Source organism: Colobus angolensis, unplaced genomic scaffold (assembly GCF_000951035.1).
Source record: "Colobus angolensis palliatus isolate OR3802 unplaced genomic scaffold, Cang.pa_1.0 Scaffold62, whole genome shotgun sequence".
Taxonomy (NCBI): Eukaryota; Metazoa; Chordata; class Mammalia; order Primates; family Cercopithecidae; genus Colobus; species Colobus angolensis.
The window spans coordinates 9,717,428-9,739,602 of NW_012119821.1; the positions used below are offsets into that span (position 1 = coordinate 9,717,428).

General features: G+C 39.3%; 1 protein-coding gene across 3 annotated transcripts in view; it reads left to right on the forward strand.

The window, feature by feature from the left end:
* Nucleotides 1–22,175, forward strand: part of SNCAIP (synuclein, alpha interacting protein) — a 147,323-nt gene that overhangs the window by 71,838 nt on the left and 53,310 nt on the right. For all 3 annotated transcript variants that reach the window (XM_011963703.1, XM_011963704.1, XM_011963702.1), the window contains exons 2-3: nucleotides 1,915–2,017; nucleotides 14,656–14,728. In XM_011963703.1, coding sequence (XP_011819093.1) covers nucleotides 1,961–2,017; nucleotides 14,656–14,728 — 130 coding nt within the window. In that variant the 5' untranslated portion in view covers nucleotides 1,915–1,960. The remainder of the gene's footprint in view (nucleotides 1–1,914; nucleotides 2,018–14,655; nucleotides 14,729–22,175) is intronic.

Consider the following 22,175-nt stretch of genomic DNA (forward strand, 5'->3'; position numbering starts at 1 on the left):
TTTGTTAATTTGGTTAATTAAGACATGTTCATCCACATTTTATAGTTTCATTTATTTAAAAATCCATTTGGTGCCCATCTCCGATGCATGTTTCTCTGCGTAATCTCCCCATATTTCCATGTTCCTGCTGATGTTTGTACCATATCCTGACACCCAGCATCATCTTTGTGTTGTTCACCAAGGCCGTGGGAACAGTCTGTAAATCAATAGTTCATCGCTGAGTACAGATTTAGTGAAAAGAAATTGGATTGGATTTGGATCTAGTGAACGTGCTAGTATCCAAAGAGTCTGGATTGTATCAGAATCCATCACAGTAGAAGAGAATGTTGTTTTGAGTAATTTCCAAGCAAAGCTTGTATATTTTCCTCTGAAAATTTTTGTGAATTGAAGAAAAGTGACATTTTTATACCAAGCAGTTTTTTTGGTAACCTATTTTCAGATTTCTACAAATAATAAAATTTCTGAATTTAAATACTTTTTACAAATACAAGTTGGTTTTCTTTTCATTGTAAGCCTTACTGTGATTTCAGAAGAATTTTTAACATTTGCTAAATGGGTAATCTCATTTAAACATAGAAGTAATATCCTAATCCCTTCTTGGATGGACTCTGTATCTATTGTAATTAAGACTGTAAAAATGGTATGTACATATGGGAAAAAAAGGAGAACAGGAAAATTAAATCAAATGATGGGTTTGAGGTAAGGGATGGCAAGTTTTTTTTCTGTTTGTCATAATTATACCATTTGTAGAGCTTAAAAAAGAAAGAATGGCTCAACATGAGGGAAAAATGCCTTCAGAACAAATTTTCTTTTAAAAAGTAGGTCTTTTAAAACACTTTCAATCTTATATCAGGAAGCCCATTTTTTTCAGTCTAGATGTATTTTCACTTTCCAGTAATGCAGTCCTTACTGTTCAGCAAGGTACACCTTGATTAGAGAATCAAAGAGGATAAAATGAATTATTTCAGATACTCAAATCTGGGTACATAAGATAATTTTTACAATAAGAAAGACAAGTTGCAGGAAGCAGAAGCTCATTTTGCTATCTGAGAGTTGGCGCTGCAGAAGATAACTGCACACCAAGGCGCCGTCAGGAGACCTCTATTTCTGCTCTCGACATCTGTAGGTGCCGCTGCCACCGCTGATGGGAATGATGATAAGTGATGGGAAAATGAAGTGGGAGGTGATATATCTTACTGTGACAGATTTAAAGGATTGCCCGAGGCAGCCCTGAGGCAAGAGCTGACTGAAGACATTCTGGGGCCTGTATCAGGTCACTCTGGCACAGTCAGGCAAAGCTGTTTGAAGCAGAGGGCAGTGCAATAACTCTGGGGTTTAAATCTGCACTTAGATCCTCTTGCTTTCTTCCTTTTTGAAGGGTGAACTGGAGGTTGTGCTACAAATTCTAAAATATCCATTACTCTTGGTTAGTGGTATCTGTCTTGTGTTGTTCCTGTGGAGATCCAGTATTCATTGCTCCATGTACAATACCCAAGGGTATGCCCGCAGGAAACATTTGAAAATGGCTTTCCTAAGATTTCTAGGCTGGCTCCCCATTTCCCAAAGCCCCGCCTTTTTCCCTGACTGTGGTAAGAGTTGGTGTGAATTCTAATATTGATGCTAGGGGGAGATTCTGACCCAAGTTACTGCTCTGGCAAAGACAAACAAGCACATATCAAATAAAGCAAAGGACTTTGGGTACCCACTGGGGAGCCACACTGGAGACCATGGAGACGCTGTGTTTGCTGCTTCTGGAAAGCCAGGCTGTGGACAGTTGAAGGGAGGAAATGTGCTCCAAGGCAACACTAGCACCCAATAACCCTTCTCATCTTATTTGTTTAAATATAGACATTATTTTTGGTTGTAAAACAGCTAAATTTTTTTGCCTTTGTTTTCTCCTTCTGTCTCATTCAGGAATTTATAAGTATTTGACCATACTCAAAATGTGCAAGGAAGAATAATGGAAGCCCCTGAATACCTTGATTTGGATGAAATTGACTTTAGTGATGACATATCTGTAAGTATTACTGTATGCAAGAAATGCTTTCAAGATAATCTGCCTTCAACTTCATAGCCTACTTTCTCCATTATAGTCTATATGTCCTCAACTTTTCTGACTACATTTAGAAATTCACAATAGAAATCCTGTGTGACAGACTCAGTGTGGTTTTGGGGGATCTCTTAGACCAAGAAGTGAATCTTACCTTAGTGTGTGTTTTGGAAGATGAGTCATTTAACTTCACTGAGCCTTTCATTCCTAATGTCTTCCAATGTTGTCAAAACCATTGATTGAATATACTTATAAAATGTAGCCACTTTCATAGAGTTAATTCCAAATTCTCTTATGTGGCTGGCTATTCCACAGCCAGCATTTTCTAGAGTTCACAGGGACACTGACTAAAGAATAGCCAAGTTGGAATTTATTAATTGATGAACAATAAAAGGAATCTTTCCAATCACTGTAGATATCAAAGCACAGATTGTAAGCTTGTTGGGAATATTAAGGAAAATTCTTGCAGCGATAAGAACTGGACTAGCTGACCTTTGGGGTCCTGCTTAATCCTGTAATGCTGTGGGCTGATGAGTCTCTTAATTCCCATAACAGCCACAAACTTCCTACCGCTTAAATCAGGGCTGCTTGGAATGGATTGTTTACGTGCATCTTGCTTTGAGCTGCTTGTGCCTTTTCCGGGACCACATAATCAATTCTGCTGCACTAGCAAACATGTTGGCCTGCAGTGCCCCAGCAAAACTGGCTAACTCTCAGAGTATGTGATGAGAAGGTTGCTGTTTCTGAGCTAGCCATATACCTTTACTTTCTAGGACCCTCAGGTTCACAACTTATAATCTTATCTTCCATGGATCTCTCAGGGCCTGGAGCTTTGGGTCACCACTCAAAGTCTCTACTTTAAAATTGCCTCAAAATGATGAACTTAGTTTATCATGCCTCTGGCAGTGATTTATTCGTCTAGTTTACATCTTGCCTCGAAGTAAAATGGGAATACTGTACACAAGAATTGGATTACTGGGATGAGTTTGATAAATCACCTGTTTTATACAATCTTGGGTGAGTCTTTTTTGTGTGTGTACCAGAGAAATGTGAATTCAACTTTTGCCTATTTCAGCTTCCAGACAATTTTTATTAGTCCTCATTAAAACCAATGTGAAGTGAGCTTCTTCCTTCCCATGATATATTTTTTGTCTATCTGTCTGTCTGTCTGCCTGTCTCTCTTTCTCTCTCTCTCTCTGTCTCTCTCTCTCTTCTCTCTCTCTCTGTCTTTCTCTCTCTAAGTCACTATGCTTGACTTGGAAGTATTCAAAGCAAGGTCCTTTTATGATCAATCCCCTCACAGTATTTTGAGCATTGTGGGAAAAAGCAAGGAATGTGAATGATGGCATGGGTGTATGTAGATAGGATGGAAGGTGTTATAGAAAGGGAAATTGTGTTATGATTGGGAGTTAGGTGGTAGGTCTCTGAGCTTTGATAATGTTGTGTTTTAAAAGCAAAGACTTTAAAAGCAGCCAGCCTGGGCTCCTACCTTGTTCTGACCTTTACTGGCTGAACAGCACATTAACTTCACCTTTCTGAGATACACTTAAGGTTGTTTTGACAATTGAGTAAAATAATAATATATGTGAAACACTTAGCTTGGCACACAGTAAGTTGCTCTTAAAAATGGTAGCTTTTGTTATTATTTCACTGAATAATACAATAATATTTATATGACCAATGGTGAAGAAAGAACTCAAGGGAAAACACTAGGCATAAAGTCAAGATTTTTTTTAATACAACAGAGCAGTTGTATTTACAGAAGAATCATCTGGCAGCAGCCCATAATTTTGATGAATTGGGAATCTCCACTTGAAAGATAATAAAATACATTAAGCAATAACTAAAACCGTTTAGCAGACTAGGCTACAGGATTATGCAATAGTTGAGTGTCTATAACTTGACCACTCTAAAACATAAACAAAGATATCCATCTGTAATTGTGTAACTGCATCCAAAATTTCCCTCTTAAACATGTTTCTATTGTTTCGTTCTTTAACCTGCATTTAAACTTATATCAGATTTTGAAATTGCATAGATTTGAAATTCTATGAAATTCCATAGTAATTGATGAAATAATAATAATGGCTAACATTTATTGAACATGTACCATGGGACAGGCATTATCTTGGTTAATCCTCACAGCAATCTTCTAAAGTTATTGTTATTATTTTCATTTTACAGATGAAGAAACTGCAGCATAAAGATTTTATATAATTTGTCCAGGCTCACTCAGCTGGTTAGGTGTATTCTGTCTCCAGAGTATTTACTTTTAGCCACAACACTTTACTGCTTCTCCAGGATGAATATAGTTTATTGCAGTGGTTCACATGAGGGGAAATTTTACCTGCCCCACCCCCACCCTAGAAACATTTAATAATATCAGGAAACATATTTTGTTGTCATACTGGGGAGATGCTACTAGCATCTAGTGGGTAGAGACCAGAGAGTCTTCTAAACATCCTGCAATGCACAGCACAATCCCCTACAACAAGAATTGTCTAGCCCAAAATGTCAGTAGTACTCAGAATAAGAAATCCTAGTCTATTTAAATCCACTTGAAACTGAAGAAGCTCTACTTTGGCAAACTCTACAATATAGATTATTTTATCATAATTTAGTGTGATCCAGACTTCATACCCTAACGAAGCCAGAATCATATTGTTCTAACTTAATGATTACATGGAAAAAGAACTGGAGACAACCTCTTAAATACTGAAATGATTGTTCTCAGGCAGTTTAGGTAAACCAGGAGCAATGAATGTCACAGCTTCTTTAAGGGCTCAATGGAGATTATTCAAATGCTAAAATTGAAAAAAAATGAAGATGTGTTCAACATGCTAATTCACTGGCATAAAAAGAAATGTAGTTTCCCGTGAACATGCTTTTTTTTTTTTAATTCCGTAAACCTCCATCTCTGACAGCCCCTATGCCTCTTTCCTGGTTAAGTGGCAGGAAGGGGAGAAAACTGCACATTACATCTGAAAAAGATGTTTATGAAAAAGATGCCCTAGTTTCAAACTCTTCTCCTTACTCTCCAGCTGTAGCCCTATTACATAGTCTAGGCTTTGTATTCCATGGTTTTTCCCTCTGATCATGAGCCTGGTTCTTGTTTTAATTAAAACACAAGCTGTATATTGGTAGAAAAAACAACTAGAACTTTTTTTGCCTTTACTTAATGAGAGAAAACACAGCAGCTAATTTATTTTGAAGTTTCCCAGACTAGAAAATAACACACATCCTTTGCAAAACACAAAGTTTAAACTATACATTCTTGTAATCCTGCCATCTAAAAGGGCAGAACGTTCTGCAATAGCTGCAGGTCTGCAAGGGAGAGATGACGACACATAAGCACAAAAGTTTAAAGCCGGGTTTTTCTGTCACTGGGAATGGGTTTCTGTGAAGAAACTCTGTGAAGAATGAGCAGATTGCTCTCTCTTCCTATGGAAGCCAGATCCCTATATCTTAAAAACAAAAAACCCTCTGGAATTCTTTGGAGCTATGGTGTATTTATTTTATTAAGAGAGGCCAGTGTGGTGCTCTTAAAAATAGTTTCACACACAGGACTAAATAAAGCGGAGACTGAACTCTGGATCTCCTGAGAAGCTCGCTCACAATCACCATCCACTAATGTTGGCTGTGCCACACACTGAGATAAACTCTTTAACTAGATTATCTTGTTTAAGCCTCATATATCAGCTTTGCAAGGCAAACTCTGTTTTTGGCATATGAGAAAACTGAGGCTTAGAGAGCTTGTCTGACATTTGCAAGGTTACAGGGCTAGGACCTAAATGCAGAACTGTTTGGCCACCTTACTCCTCCCCATCTATGCAACTTAGCTGAGTAGTAGTTTCTCTAGACCAGTGACCTCACCTATCGCTATCCCCGATTGGCACTGTAGTGATTATGAGTTATTTTTTCGAAGTAAAGGGATTGATAATTATAAATAAGTAAAATGAAACCAGTTAATGAGAACTTAAGCAAATGTTTTAATTTTACTGTACCTCAACATTCCCATCTGTTAAATGGTAATACCTCAACCCATCACCCTGGATTTATACACATACACTCACACATGCACATAGCTACATATATACATGTAAGTATTTACACATACAGACATATACGCACACATACAAATAGAAGTAAGAGAAATATTCTGTTGCCTTTCTGTATAACTCTGACTGCAACCTTGATGAAAGTTGACTTTTTTGGCAATTGCATAAACTATTTTTGTACAGATCAAATGAGATCAAGATAATAAATATCCTTCCACTTTTCAATCCTCTTTGGTCAAAGCCTTTGAACCTAGAGTAATGGCACAAAATTATGTGGGTTCATTTTCCTAAGGTGCTTGAGCCACTGTCTGATAGAAAAATTAATTCTTATGGTAAAATAATCTCACTTTCAATGAGTTCTCATATTTTTCTATCACACAGACTGCGCAGCATTTTTACTAAAAACGCCTGCCCCCTTCTGTTTTGTGTGCATCACCTTTTACTCCATTCAATCCCCTGATGCTTCCCGAGATTTTGTTACATTTTGAGAAAGACCCATTTCAAGTAGACTCAGGCAATGAGCTGGCATGGGCAAAGAATACAGCTTAGGTGTGAAAAAGAGTATAAAGGTATTCAAGGTACAAAGAACCTGGCTTCCCTTTCTCTCCAGCAAGGAATCTACTGAGTAAGATGGACCTTATTGTTCTCTCTTCTGTACCTTCTAGAAGGTGACCAACACTTTCATGTGGCCTCTGAGTGGCTCAATCCCTTCTTCACTGCCTCTGTCTGTAAGCCCTGCCCTTCCTAGCAGTCGCCCTGTTCTTATCTATATGGAAACTTTGTTTAGTGTTTTTCAGTGTGATCTCTTTCTAGCAACTGTCCAGAATACCTCAGCTTTATGCAGTGTTTTTTGTAATATCCTGCATTCGAGGCTAAATTGCCTCTCATTCTTCCCTTCTCCAGCTCAGCATCATCAGAAACCTCACACCTTGTTCTAACATCATATGCCATATATGTTATCTTGTTTTTCTTAACACCTGCCTGGAAATGAATTAGGAATCATCTAATCCAGAAAAGATGAGTTATATTTTGATATTCTATTGTTAATGTTAGACCCCAGGACTAGAATCTAGGTTCCCAAATGGCAAATCTTGGACTGGACACCTCTGCCAGAGAAGGGAGAGAATAACTCTACAAATAGAGAGATTTCTAAGAAGAATGAGCAACCAGTGGATTTTTTAAAAATTTTCCCTTTTACTCTGCAGATAGTCCTGGAAGTTCTTATCTTACCTGATAGTCAATAGAAATTATTAGATTGACTATGCAGAGTATTGACAAAAACTGTTCATCTTTTCATCACAATTAGCTTTTATGCCAATCTAGCCAACAAGCATTTACTAAACATTAACAGAGTACCAGGCTTGGTTCTAAGCTTGGGGTGAATGACACAGACTTGCTATGCTCTCAATAGGTGTATAGTATGCTGTATTAATAACCAAGCACATTATGAAATGTGAGGTTAACTTCATGGTAGGTCACATTTGATTATAATACTAAGCTCCATTCTTGGCAGTGAGTCCTTATATTTTGACAGTGATTGATTATTGGCTCACAATTAAAAATAGACTATCATTGAAGTTGAACAAGGTTGATGACTGGCCATCTGCCCTACTACAACATACTTTTTTCTTGTAATTCTTTTGTCATTTGTAATTTTTGCTTCTATAATTATGATTACTTTGGCATCATTTTAAAATGCTGGTTTTGGTACTTTTAAACATAAATAATAATATGATGCTAACATTTATTGAACACTTAACTGTGCATCAGACACTCTTCCCAGGTTTTATATTACTAGTTCGTAATCTTCCCGGATACATCCTAATGAAGGTACAGTCAGAACCTTGTTTTTACCAATGAAGAGACTGATATACAAAGGTTAACTAAGATTAATTAGCTAGAAAATGATGAAGTCAGGATATAATGCAGTAGTCTGACTCTAGAATCCATGTTTGTAACCACTGCATTGAAAATTACATCTGCTGGGCCCAATGGTCACCTCTGGTTTTCCCAGTTCAGGTAGGTCTCTTCTCCATCCATGTCCACTTCTTATTATACAATAGAAGGAGGTCATTCAATACTGTGATCTCACCACATTTACCAAGTGGATCTTCATCTCTTGCCTGACTACACATTATATTAATTAAATTAATATTGCAATAGAGTAGTTCCTGATGTACTCTTAAAATGATCAAAAGAGTTACTGAGTTTTCTCAAATACCAACCACAAACAATGTCTTAGCATAAAAGAATTAAAAAAAAAAAAAAACCTCTTGGAAGGAAGATATGATAAAAATGAGGTAGCAGAGCAAAATTCAAATTTATTTGAAAATAGCATTAGTTATAATAATTTTCATTAACGGATCCCAAATGGTGGGAAGAAATATATTCAAAGCAGAGTGGAATAGAGGTATGAAAGTGTGGATCACCAGTATCTGTACTATGTAGAGGTGGTGGTTGAAAGTGGGGGTATAGTTAAGGTCATCTGTGAAAACATGGAATGTGGAAAGAGAAGAATATTCCAAAAATTGAACTGTGCAGAAGTATATCCCATGTGGTGGGGTCTGGAAAAAGAGGTTTCTACAAAAGAAACTGGAAAGAAGTTTTCAAAGTTAAAGAAATCAAACTAAGGGAACTAAAAAGGCAAGGGGGGTGGAATTTAAGGAATTTTAAACAATAGTTGATAGTGGCAAATAGGTCATTATAAAGATGAGAGTTGAAAACTGCCCTCTGGATTTTCCAGTTAAGACCCCCTTGGTGTCCCTAATAAGCACAGTGTCTATTGGGTGGTGGGCAGAATCCTATCATGAGGGCTGGAGGAGTAAATGCAGAGATGCGAAATTAGAAACACAGAGACAATTATTTCAAAAGAGATGACTGATGAATGCAGGAGCGGGAAGACCCATGCTCAGTCAAAGAGGCAGTGTCTAGAGGTGGTAGTGGTGCTTGCTTATCTTTATAAGACCAGAGGAGAAAGCCAATGCTGAGAGTGGGCTGAGGAGAAGGAGAGAGGAAGGAATGGTGGCAGGCAAGAGTCCTGAGGAGATGGGAAAAGAGGAAACCTGAGCCCCAGCAAAGGGTTAGCAGTGGAGGAGCAGACCGTTAGTGCCACGTCCCAAGAGAAGGGGCGGTGGAACACAGTTTATAATGGAGGGCATGAAGTCTTCCTGAACTGGAAGAGCAGGCCTTTGGAGGGGAAGCCACATTTGTAGAAAAATATTATGTTCTGAAAATCTCATTTCAAGTAGATGTCTCTGCTGTCACTCCCAGCTTTGCTTGTACGCATTATTGCCATTGTTTTTATTGTGTGCCTGTTAAGATACCTGCCTGAATTTTGGAAAACTGTGCGAGAAATATGAATTTCACCATGGTTGTTTGGATGGCTGGCTTAATTGTTTCTTTTGGAAACTTCTATGGGGCCTTAGTAGTTTAAGAGTCTCTAGCTTGCAAAGGTGCTTGGGATGTTAGTTCTTTCATTTTCTGTGGCTCATTACCACTTGAGTAATGTCTGCTCATTCGCTCAGTTGGCTCCGGTTTTCAGGAATAAGAGCCAAATCTTTTCAGCCCTGAACAATATCTAGGGTGGTCAGAGATCCCTATAGCCCAATGTAGAATTCACGCACTGTCGTTATGAATCTCATGCATGTTCCAACTGTTTTGCATGGCATGGTGACAAAACTGACTGGCGTAGGCTGGGATATATAGGATGATCTTGCACCGTATCAACTCTGTGAAGTTTTTGAAGCTGACTTTTCAGTGTCATCCCTGGGCCACAGACTCTCTTCAGTGAGGGAAGAACAAAGAGAAGCCAAATAATGTACTGAGATAGGCTGAGCTATATTTCCTTTCCTTTCTATTCCCAGCTCAACCCCTCTCTTCCCGCCTCGTTAGTTCTTATATCTTCATCTACTGAACTTAAAGTCATGGCAGAAATGAAGATGAGGAGGGACGCTCTGGGGGCACACGTAGAAAACAGGATAAAGAGAAGAGACAGACATTTACTAGAGCTTTACAGTTTGCAAAATGACTGCATCTACGTTATCTCGTATAATTATCTGTGTTTTACACATAAGGAAACTGAGCCCCAGAGATATTAAATGAATTATTTGTCCAGAACCACAGCGTTAATAAGTGTCAGAACCAGGACTTCAATCCAGATCTTATGGCTCCAAATCCATTGTCCCTTATACAAAAGGTTAAGCCATCAGTCATTACTCATGCTATTAATATATTAAGAACTTTTTTAATATAAAACGATTTATTGCTAGACTTGTAATTATGGGTTTTTCTAAGATTAGTGCTATGTAAATATTAACGACTGACATTATTATTATTACTACCACCAAAATTATGGACTGAGCTGTATCCCTGCCTCATTAGTCCTCATATCTAGAGGAATTAATTTTATTTGGTTTAATAAGTGCCTAGTATCTTGGGTAAATAAAATATTGTGCACACCTTCAGGAAGCAGAGAAAGCAGTTAGGTAAACATACAGATGAATCATCCTGTGATGAGTTCTGTAATGGATATATGCCTAACATCAGGAAATAATACAGGACAATGGTTCTCGAATTTCATCCTGCGTTAGAATCACCCATATGGCTTGTGAAAAAATGGATTGCTGGGCCCCACCCTCAGAGTTACTGATTCAGTAGGTCTGGGGTGGAGCCCAAGAATGTGAATTTCTAACAAATCCTATATTGTGTTGATACCACTGGTCCAGAGACCACACTTTGAAAGCTGGCATTACTTCCTTGTGGGGCAGACTCAGAAAAGATTTTGTAGAAGTGATACTAAGGCAAAGCTTGAAGAATTAAAAGGGGTTTGCCTAGTGAAATGGGCAGAATGGCATTTCAGGTAGATGGAATAGCATATGTAAAGGTATAGACAGGCAAAACAATGGGTAGGGCAACCCCCAAGAATTTGTTATTGCCGCAATCAGAAGAGAAGTAGACAATGCAAAATGAGGCTGAGCTCATGGAAGGCTTCATGTACCATGCTAAGGCTTATGGTCTTTGTCCTATAGACTGCAGAGCCTTAGTCAAATTTTCATTTCAGAAAGCTAATTAATTCTAGTGTTAGTATAAAGGCCTGGAGGAAGGTCCCACTTACTACCTAAACGTGAAAGAACTCCTTTGAATGTCTATAATATTATGCCCAGGGATTAGTCAATATGTACACATCTTGGTATTTAAGTTAAACAGTTAATCAGTCCCTGTGTGCCATGCATATATACAAGTCAAAAATATCATTCTTTCACTCAAGTGCTTATGGAAGCCAACACCTTCAGATAAGAAACACCACAGCACATGACAAGGCAGAAACTTACCAAGGGGAGAAAAGAGAAAAGTCAGTAAGGGCTAAAGCAATCAGCTAGGGCTTCATGGAGAAGCAGAACACAACTGGCCTTGCCTTGTGGAATGGTGGCATTTTCATGGCTAGAGGAGGGCATTGCAGAAATGGGGGACCCCCGAGTAAAGGAACAGAAGGTAAACAAAACTTTGGAAGCACAGGGACTTTGAGGAAGCTGAGGCAGCTGGTCAACCTTTGTCAGAGCTCTTCTTGGGACATGGTAGAGAAGTGGAAAAGAAGTCTGGGAAACAAATTTAGATCAAAAAGTCTATTTTCACTGGGAGTAACCTCTGGAAGACTTTTAGAAAAGGAATAAATTATAGAGATAGAAAATGTAATGCTTCTTCATTAACTGCAAGCCCCCTCTTCACTCTTCTTACCCAAGGACAATAGGAGTCAAGGGAACAGGCCACAAAACTTGGATTGGAGGACACAGACAGGGAAGATGCATTGGGCTTTGGTTCCCATAGGGCCAAACTGACAGTAGTTGCTGCCCTGGGAGCTTGCCATTGTCCTGAGAATGAGGTATGTTGGCCAACTGACAGTTACTTATAAAAGGCCATCTGTCCTGTGAACTGGGATGAAGGCCTGGGAAACCTTCCATTTCAGCTCCCAGATGGTAGCACAATGCATACTTGCAAGGGAGCCTTCTTGGATCATTTGCTCATTCCCAAATTTGCAAATATGAAAACATTTTTGGATGTTGGTTTTGTGAGTTATGTGTTTCCTGTGCATTTCTTCACATCACAGCTTAACAATCTTCATAGCACTCCCTTAAGCCTTTTCTTCCATCCAAGGAGCAGTGTTTATACTTACTGAAACAGATCCACAAATTGATTTTGTCTTGAGTCTTTATAAAAAATGATGGACTCGTTCACAAAGTAGATTGGAGTCATTGCTGAATTTGACGTTCATATACCCTTAAAATTTTCCAAAACTTTAATTTTCTGGATAAACTGTCATCTTTTTTACATTACTGTACTTTTTATTTCTATTTCCAGGAGTAGCAAATGATATTTTCTTCACAGTTATTGCTACCAGAGAATGAAAATGTATGACTTCACCAAAGTGACTTCCTGTGTGACTCTGGGTGGAGAGGCAAAGTGCCACAAGTGACTTAGGTTGAGGCAGTGGCAGTGGCTCACCTAGGCTAGTGTCCACCTGTGACTCAGTCCCCACACCAGCCAGGTGCTGCTCAAATTTAAACCTCATCAAATTAAAACTTACTGCACACTATGGGCCTTTGAGGGCAAACAGGAAAAGTTGAAGCTACAGCAAATATATCAGAGATTCTGATATGTCTGACTTTGGGGTGGGAGATGGCAGTTAGGAAGCATGTGCCTCAAAATACAGATAACAGCTCACCCATTTTAATCAGCTATATATCATTAAGCCCAGTGAACAAATCTTATTGAATGTTTCATTAACTATATTTAAACACAATTCATCTTTAATTTCCTCCTTCTAAACTCTTGCCTTGGATGAAAAGGAAAAAAAAAGAGTGAGACTTTGCCAAAGGGTGTTTCATGGGACCAAAACAAAAGGCAACCAAAACAAAAGGCCCAATTTTAATTGAATTATAGACTGTGTAATTATCTAACCTGTACCAGCTGGTCTCAAGAAGCTACCAGATTCCTTAGAGAGTTTGTACTTGGTCAGAAACATAAGGTACCTTATTAGTACCAAGAAAAATGCCTTGTGTACCTGTGTTACCCCAGACGCCCAAAGAACATAATGTGAAAGAAAAAACTACTTACAGATTAATTTTGGGTTTATGAGACAGTCATCCCTCCCTCTGAGCATGTGGGTGGGTTTGCTTAAAGCACCTGTAGTCTCAGAGGCATGGCCAATATAAACAGGATGTTATTGCATCAGACAGGGAAGGGTTATTGCTCTAATTAGTCATTTGAGATTTCACTTTTTACTTGGAAATACTGGAAATTTAATTTGTTTGTGACGTGCAGTTGGCAAACTGACAATATCTACAATGCTCCCATCCTATGTCTTGCTGTCCTGGTATCCTGGGGAAAGCATAAGGAAGTCTCAATGCAGACGCTTTGCTTCATCTATCGACGTCAAGCTAACTAAAGTACCTTCTTATTGATAAATGTGTCCTAATTACACATTCCTCACTTGTAATGCTATAGTAATCCTAATGAGTTTCCTGTGATCATTTTTCTTTTAGATTAAATGCTTTTTCTCAATCCCGCCAAATTTTGTAATGATGAAGTAATTTATGATACAAGCTCATTTACATTAAAGAACATTGTCCTTAGAGGTAAAAAGCAAAATAGTTTTAGGGAGCTGCATTTTATGAATTAAAGTATGAATGTGATTACAGATAGTCCCTGACTGGGCCTTTGATTAAAGGACAATTTCATTTTATTTATTTTGTTTTAAAACACCCTCCTCTAAAGAAAGACTGATTGTCATCACATGTCGTCCCCAGAAATCATAGCTATTGATTTTACATTTGTTTCAGCTCTTCCAGCTGTATGCCCCCTTCTGTCATAATTTACCCTGAAAACCAGCCTCCTGGTGGGTGCTGAAACAGCCTGGAGGGTGGTTTCTTTCTACTCAAACTAATCTATATGTGAAAGAGATGAGCTTTCAAACACAGAACCACACCCCTCTTGCTTTTTATGATATTACCCTGGTATTTCCCGTGAAGATAATGGATGCTACACAGTAAAATCTGTGGCAAGTGGCAACATTAGGAACTTTTGCATGGTCCAGTCAGCATTGGCACAGACATGTCTCCTGACTGCCCCGGATGCTGCAGGAAGCCTGGTGTTACCGTACTTGACCTTTCATACACAAGTTTACCCTTAGGATTCAGAATGCAATTATTAAGGCCATCTTGAAACTCGCAGGTTCAGACAGTTCTTCCATCTTCCACAAGTAGCAGAAGTGATAAGAGGGAGAGAGTGTCTGCTGGCTGCACCCCACCTCTTTTGTTAAAGAAGGGGTGCCCAGCCCCCTTTTTAAACTGCATGTAGTTAGATGCTTGCAGGTAGATCTTAGGATGCTGCCAGATCACCACGCAGCTCATTTAGGGTAAAATGAGATAAATTTTCTGAATATACATGTCGTGCCCAAGTATCACTTACTGGGTTTTGTTTTTCTGGCCAATCTGAGTGAATGTTCGCATTTTAAATTATTTTATGCCCTCTCTTCTCTGGCTTCCCATTCAGTATTCAGTCACATCACTCAAGACGATCCCAGAACTGTGCCGAAGATGTGATACGCAAAACGAAGACAGATCAGGTAGGTTTTGCTCCTCCCCTCTTCTCCTTATCCTGACTCAGTATTAATGGCTCCTGAAAAGCTGTTTTCCTCACACTGGTCCCCCCTGCTTTCTGTTTTCTTTTCTTTTTACGGCTTCTCCACTCACACCACCCCCCACCTCATGCCCTGCCTTCAACAAACAGATGTTAGGTCATCTGAAAGAGGATAGCAGGACAGGGAGGCCCTAATGAGGACTCAGCTGTATACAGATAAATAAATATAGGAGATCATCTCAGCATCTCCAAACCACAGTATATGCAGCAATTTACCGAAAACCCAAGAAACCATTGGTGACAAAACATAATGATGCAGGCGCCAATGAAAAAATGTTGGATGCATTTACTACCCATATGGCAAGGACCAGCTTTGGGGATGGTGCTTTGCCAAAGTCAGAAACCCTATCAGAGATGCGACATTATAGAATCTGCAATAAGGCATACTGTAACAGTTAAGATTAAAGCAAAGGCTTGGGAGTTTAATAGTGTAAACAGAGAATTATGGTATATAGATGAAAACCAGCTGGTCGACCTTTTCTCTTTACACCCCCAACCCCCAAGATTAAAAAAAGTACATTCAAGAGTTGTTTTCCCTCTGTAAATCAAATTAAGCTTCTCTTCTTTTCCTTCTATGATGGGCAAAAATGAAAATAAAAAAGGATATTGATGGGAGTGATACCATGGTATTAAACTAGGAAATGATGTTTATTATTTTTCCAAGTAGTTACTCTGTGGCATCACCATTAACCTTCCCAAAGCCGGACCTCCTCTGATAGTCACTAGAATCCTGAGAACCAGATAATCCTCAAATTCTGTGTTTAAAAATAAATAGATGTGCCTTACCTACACAGCTACTAGAATTCTAGGCCTTTCTGATGGAAAGGATTTTTACAAAGCTAATTCACTTTTCTGCTGGACTGTTTGTTTTCCTTTGACATTTTGCTTAGGAGAGACGGGAAAATTGATTAGTCTTTCTAGGTTTGTTTATCTCAGTGTTTTTTTGTGTGTGTGAGTGAAAGTAATGCTTCAATGTTTGGGTCAGAAACATCACAGAAGATAGTTTTCAGTTCAAATAGAAGCTTTTACTTACCTTCACTTATTTTTTATTTCCAAAACATTCAAGTTTGTATAGGATTTAATAGACTCTCTTGGCTATAAGTCTTATAAGAATGTGTCTTCTTAAAAGGCAGTGCCCATTTCAGACTTGAACCAATGACAGTGATCAATGACACAGGTAGCCGACTGCAGTGGGGAGGCTGCCAAGCTCAGAGTCACCAGGCCTAGGTTTGAATTAGAGTTCTGGCACTTCTCAACCAAATGACCTTGAATCTGTGACTAGTTATCTACAAAATAGAGAAGAAACCTGTACTAATGTTGCCTGGCTGTCCTTAGGATCAAAATTAGGTGATGTAACAAATGGGTACTTTGCAGATACAAGATTTTCTTTTTCCTTTAATTGGATGTAGGGAATAAGAGAGAAGAAATAATAGCAAATACTTTATTAGTGCTTAATGTGCTGGGTAGTGTTGTAAGCGCTCTTCTTACGTTAATCCCATTCATCCTAAAATAGTTGTGAGCTAAGTACTATTAGGATGTTTATATTATAGATGGGCAAAATGAGGAACAGAGATGAGAAGTTAAATATCTTACCTAGAGTCACACAGCAATTAAGTTACACAGCTGAGATTCAAACCCCGGGAAGTCTACTTCCAGATTCTGTTATCTTATCCCTTGCATATACTCTCCTTCCAAATAGTTTGACTTGGTGGCAATAATTTACTTTTAAGATATTATCCTTTTAAATCTTTACAAGTCAATATTTTCCCTGATTAGTGTAAATTATTTTTTCTCTGTTAAATGGTGACTCTCACCAAGTTAAGTGAGAAAACAGAAACTTTTAGCAACTGTTTTTCCCAGGGCTGGTTCATTCCATTCTCTCCAGGTCTTACAATTTCTAGTCGTATCTACAATAAATGATGGTAGACTTTTCTTAGGTAGTTGAGGAGGAGGCCAGTTTGAAACTTAAAAGCTTTTGAACTTTACCCAGAGCAAAGGCACAGTGCTCAAGGTAATCAGCAATAATTAGACCTGATAGGAAATGGATTGTGAGCAAAAGACTCAGGCCTCTTAATGGAATTGCACGTACATTTCCAATTTGATGGACCATTTGGAGGCTGCGAAATTGCATTCTGATAGATCGAGAGTGATCCTAGTAAAAGGAACCCATGGAAAGATGTGTCACTGCATCTTTTCCACAGCATCACTGTAGAATTATCCATGGGCCCGTCTGAAAGACATTTCAATATGGTGAAGTTTTTGGAGCTGGTTGCCTAAAGAATTGAGGCATTCTCAATCAGTTCCGCAGCCTTCCAGATGTAGAAATAACCCTTCTCACCCTGTCTTTCTTGTATCAGCCACATAGAAGGAATTTGCTCCAAGGAAGTTAGCAAATTTCTATCTTTTCAAACGGACACAGCAGAATGCCCTTTGGTTTCTGAGAAAAGTCCGTATCTTCTTTGGGATGGGACACTCGGCACTCTCAGGGGAATCTTCCTCAACCGTCTGTCACTTACAGCATACCTGCTATGGTTTGGATCTGTGTTCCCATCCAGACTTCATGTTGAGTGGTAAATCCTAATGTTGGAGGTGGGGCCCGGTGGGAGGTGGCTGGATCTCGAGGGTGGATTTCTCACGAATGGTTTAGCACCATCTCCTTGGTACTATCCTTGTGATAGTGAGTGAGTTCTCATGAGATCTGGCTGTTTAAAAGTGTGTAGAACCTCTCCCACTCTGTCTCTTGCTCCTGCCTCTGCCATGTGAGATGCCTCATTCCCCCTTCTGCCATAATTGGAAGCTTCCTGAGGCCGTTGCAGAAGCAGAAGCCACTACGCTTCCTGTGCAGCCTGCAGAATCATGAGCCAATTAAACCTCCTTTCTTTATAAACTACCCAATTTCAGGTATTTCTTTATAGCGGTGCAAGAATGGAGTGATACGATACCCCCATGAAACAAAGACATTTCTCTTTACCTTTCTAGAATAGTTACACGCTTGCTATTTTGCATAGGTTGTCAAATTTTAACATCTATCCTTGTACGTATTATGTCTCTGACCAGATGTTCTCATTTGCTCTCTTACTTATTTATTCAGCAAATATGTGTTGAGTGTCCTCTGGCCCAGGTATTGAGGACATGGTAAAGAACAAGACAGACAAGGCCTCTGTGCTCATGAAGCTTACATTCTACTGGGAGTGACAGCCAAAAGGCAAGCAAACAGATAGACAAGGTCACCACAGATAGTGAAAAGAGGCAACATGAGGGACTGTGGTCGTTTTTAGAAGCTGGGGAGGGAAGGCGGTCTTAGGGCATCAAGGAATGTTAGAAAGCCCCAGCCATGAGAAAACTAGCAAAGAGTGTTGAAGGCAGAGGAACTAGTAATTGCAAAGTGCCTAAGCCAGAAATGAGCTTAGCAAGTATGAGGAAGAAGAAACCAATGTTGCTGCAGCATGGTGATCAAAATGAGGAGCAGTAGGAGATGAAGGCAGAGAGATAATCAGGGTCAGACTCCTTGGGGAGTTCAGATTTTATGCTTAGTGCAGTGAAGAGCAATGCCAGCAGGATTCCAATTTTTCTAAAATCTTATGACCTGGAAAGAAGCCTCAGCATGTAGAATCATAACTCCCCCTAAGAGAAGGGACTTTCAAAATCAGCTAGTCTGTGAGAAAGAGCAAGTGAGCAAGTACAAATAATAAATGGGCAAAATGCTGACAACTGGTGAATGTGGATAAAAGGTCTACAGCTGTTTTTTGTACTGTTTTCGTTTTTGCGACTATTGTATACGTTTATTTACAAGTGAAAAATGTAAGAGTTATACACAAATAAAAAGTTTTCTAAAAGGCAAAAAATAGATAGTCCAAAGCCAATCAGATCTTTGAAGGTAATCCTCCTTATCCCAACCATAGGGTCATCTAGCCTGTACTTCATCAATGTAGCAACAGGGAGTGCACGATCTCACGAGGCAGCCCATCCATGAAGGTTAATGCTTTTACTGGCCAAAGTCAGTGTCCCTTGAATTTCTACTCATTGATCCTGGTTCTTCCTTTGGAACCACAGAAAAGGACAGTCCCTGCTGGACAAGAGTGTCACTAGGTGTGTGGAGACAGCAGTCACTCTTGGGCCTGTTTTCTCCAGGTGAACATTTCCTTCTGCAGTTCTGAGTGTGTGCTGCTCATTCTTTTCATTCTCTGGGGATACAGTGCAGTTATCCTCTTAAAGTGGAGCTCCCAGAACCAAACCAGAGGTTCCTCCACATGTGGTCTGCTCGGAAACCTGTCAGCCCCACAGAACACTCCCTAGGGTTTCCCACATACCTCTTCTATTTTCCCAAGTAGGGCTGTCCATTCTGCCTGCTTCCTGAGTGTCCTCAGAGAAGCTGGAGTGTAAAATGAGCCCTGTTTGTGGCCTTTGGAAGCACCTCTGTGAGACACGCAGCCTGGGGCTCACCTCGCTTCATCCCTACGGCCCTAATGGTGGGCTCCAAGAATGAAAATGGCAATGTTGTCAGAGGCCTGGAAGTCATGTCCTCGCACCTTCCACTGGCCACCAACGCCCACAAATCCACCTTAGGAGTGCCCTTTCTTTAGCTAGAAGCTTTGATTCCTATTGAAGTCTATGTTTTCCCCTAACAGGAATAATATTTTAAACTATTCTCTATCAGTTACCCTGCACTAGGACTATTTCAAATTTTTGTGAGAAAAGTGGTTTAGAAAGAAAGGAAGTGCAAGGGAATTGGAGATGCCACAAGGTGGGAAGGAAGCAAAAAACTAGGAGTGGGAAGCCTGACAATGAACTGCCTGTGCATGGAGATACACAGGTGTTATTGAGGTTTCTGAGTTGTTTCATAAGCCAGCAGTGTACCAGGCATTGTGCCAGGCCTCTGTAAGCAGCATATTTATCCTCAGAATAATTATCAGAGGGAGAAGCATTACTGTGCCTATTTTACTGATAAGGAAACTGAGGCTTGCAAGGGTAAATAATGTGCACAAAGTTCTAGAGCTAGTAAGTGGATGTGAAACTTGCTCTACAGTCTCCATACCCCCTGTGGGTAAGCTGACTCAATTGAGGAGTAATTTATTCCAGAGAACCATGTGTAGCAACTAGTTTGGGGCAAGGATTAGCAGCAAAGGAAATTATGTGTAAAAAAAAATTAAAAAAAGTTGCACCTAAAAAAGGAAGTTATTCGTGAAACTTTTGCATGCAATCGCTGCTTAATATCTGCTACTCAGGTGGGAAAAGAGGCACAAGGCAGTGAATGTTAATTCTTCTCTATGGTTTTCTCCAAATGAGGACAAAAAATACATTATGGTGACATATGGTGTTCAAATCAAAACGTTTCAGTTTCATTGATTTAGAGTTTTTAAAAATTAATTGGACATTCGAATACACATTTGTTTCAATTCATAGTGCTTTAAATGTGATTCTTTCAAAATCTGTATCTGCTAAACTCATTGTATAATTTTCTTATGAAAGAAGGCAGATAAATATTAATGCTGCTTCACATCTGAAAACTTAAATGTGCTGAGGTTAGAAAATTCAGTTATATAACAGTAATAAATGACCCTGTAATGTGTCTGAATGGATTCTGAAAAAATGTTATACCTAAAGAATATAAAGTGTTACTTGTATGACAATGAGTAAAGGAAATAGTACTTTTTAAACTTGGTGTCTGGCATTAAAGTCATGTAGGTTATACATTTAAAAGCATTGCAAATTTGCTATATTTTTGAACCCTGTGTATGCAAATTTTGTGACAAACCCTAAACCTATAAAGATAAAATATGTGATGTTCTAAGATTAAAGGGATTTAAGCCAGCACCTAAAATAATAAGTTGACATGAAATTTGTCCTGTAGATGCTGTTATGACATAGTTGGTGATGCTAAATATATAAACCTCCTGTTTTCAATATTTATTAAAGTTTAATGCTAAAAGCTTGAAAGTGAAGGCTGGTAAGGCAGTTTGAATTGAAAAGCTTGCTGATTAATCCATTTCACAGGACGTAATGTAAACTGGACTCCAAAGAGCGGGGAAACACATTTTCTAATATCTTAGTCAAGAAGATGAACTCTTCATCCTGATGCAGCAAGGAACCTAACATTGACAACAAAGAATTGTTTCTTTAACTAGAGTAAAAATTTACAAATGATAAGACATCTAGATGAGATTTTTTATCAAGTAAAACAATTACTTTTATTGTTTAACAAAACATAATTATAAAAATGATATAATCCATTATTTGTAAAGAACTTAACTTTCCACCAAAACAAAATTATTGCACTTCTTTCAAGTATTTTTCCCCCAGAGGCGTATTTGTACATATCATTGTCATCACAATATGAGAACAATTTTTGCACTTTTTCTGTTGCTCCAGAATGTGCATAGGTCATCATTTTGAATGGACCACAGAACTTACCCATGAAAGATGAGCTGCCCCTTCTGTGGAAAGGGAGAGATCATCTCTACCTTTAACCCCTTTAACGTATTAACACTTCATTTATGTTTCTGAGAGGAAGGACGTAGGTCAATGTTCATAAAGATGGGGGCAGGGGGTGAGAGAAAAGTTAAAATACAATTCTGGTGGTATTGAAAATAATAAAAGGGGCTAGGTATGGTGGCTCATATCTGTAATCCCAGCACTTTGGGAGACCGAGGCAGGCGGATCATTTGAGGTCAGGAGTTCAAGACCAGCCTGGCCAACATGGTGAAACCCTGTCTCCACTAAAAATACAAAAATTAGCTGGGTGGTAGTGGCACACCCCCATAATCCCAGGTACTCCAGAGGCTGAGGCAGGAAAATCACTTGAGCCTGGGAGGTGGAGGTTGCGGTGAGCCAAGGTCGTGCCACTGCACTGCAGCCTGGGTGACGGCGAGACTCTGTCTCAAAAAACAAAAATAGGAAAAAAAAAGAAAATGATAAAAAGGGCTGAAGGTAGTAGAGCTTAAACACATCGCATTTTTGCCCCCTTTTCTCTTTTTTTTTTTTTTTTTTTTTTTTGAGACGGAGCCTTGCTCTGTCGCCCGGGCTGGAGTGCAGTGGCCGGATCTCAGCTCACTGCAAGTTCCGCCTCCCGGGTTTACGCCATTCTCCTGCCTCAGCCTCCCGAGTAGCTGGGACTACAGGTGCCCACCACCTCGCCCAGCTAGTTTTTTGTATTTTTTAGTAGAGACGGGGTTTCACCGTGTTAGCCAGGATGGTCTCGATCTCCTGACCTCGTGATCCGCCCGTCTCGGCCTCCCAAAGTGCTGGGATTACAGGCTTGAGCCACCGCGCCCGGCCCCCTTTTTCTCTTGACTGAAACATTTCTTTTCTTTGCTTAACCATAAATGTTAAGTGGAACAACAAACTGATTTTCTACGAGTTTCACAGCAGTGGAA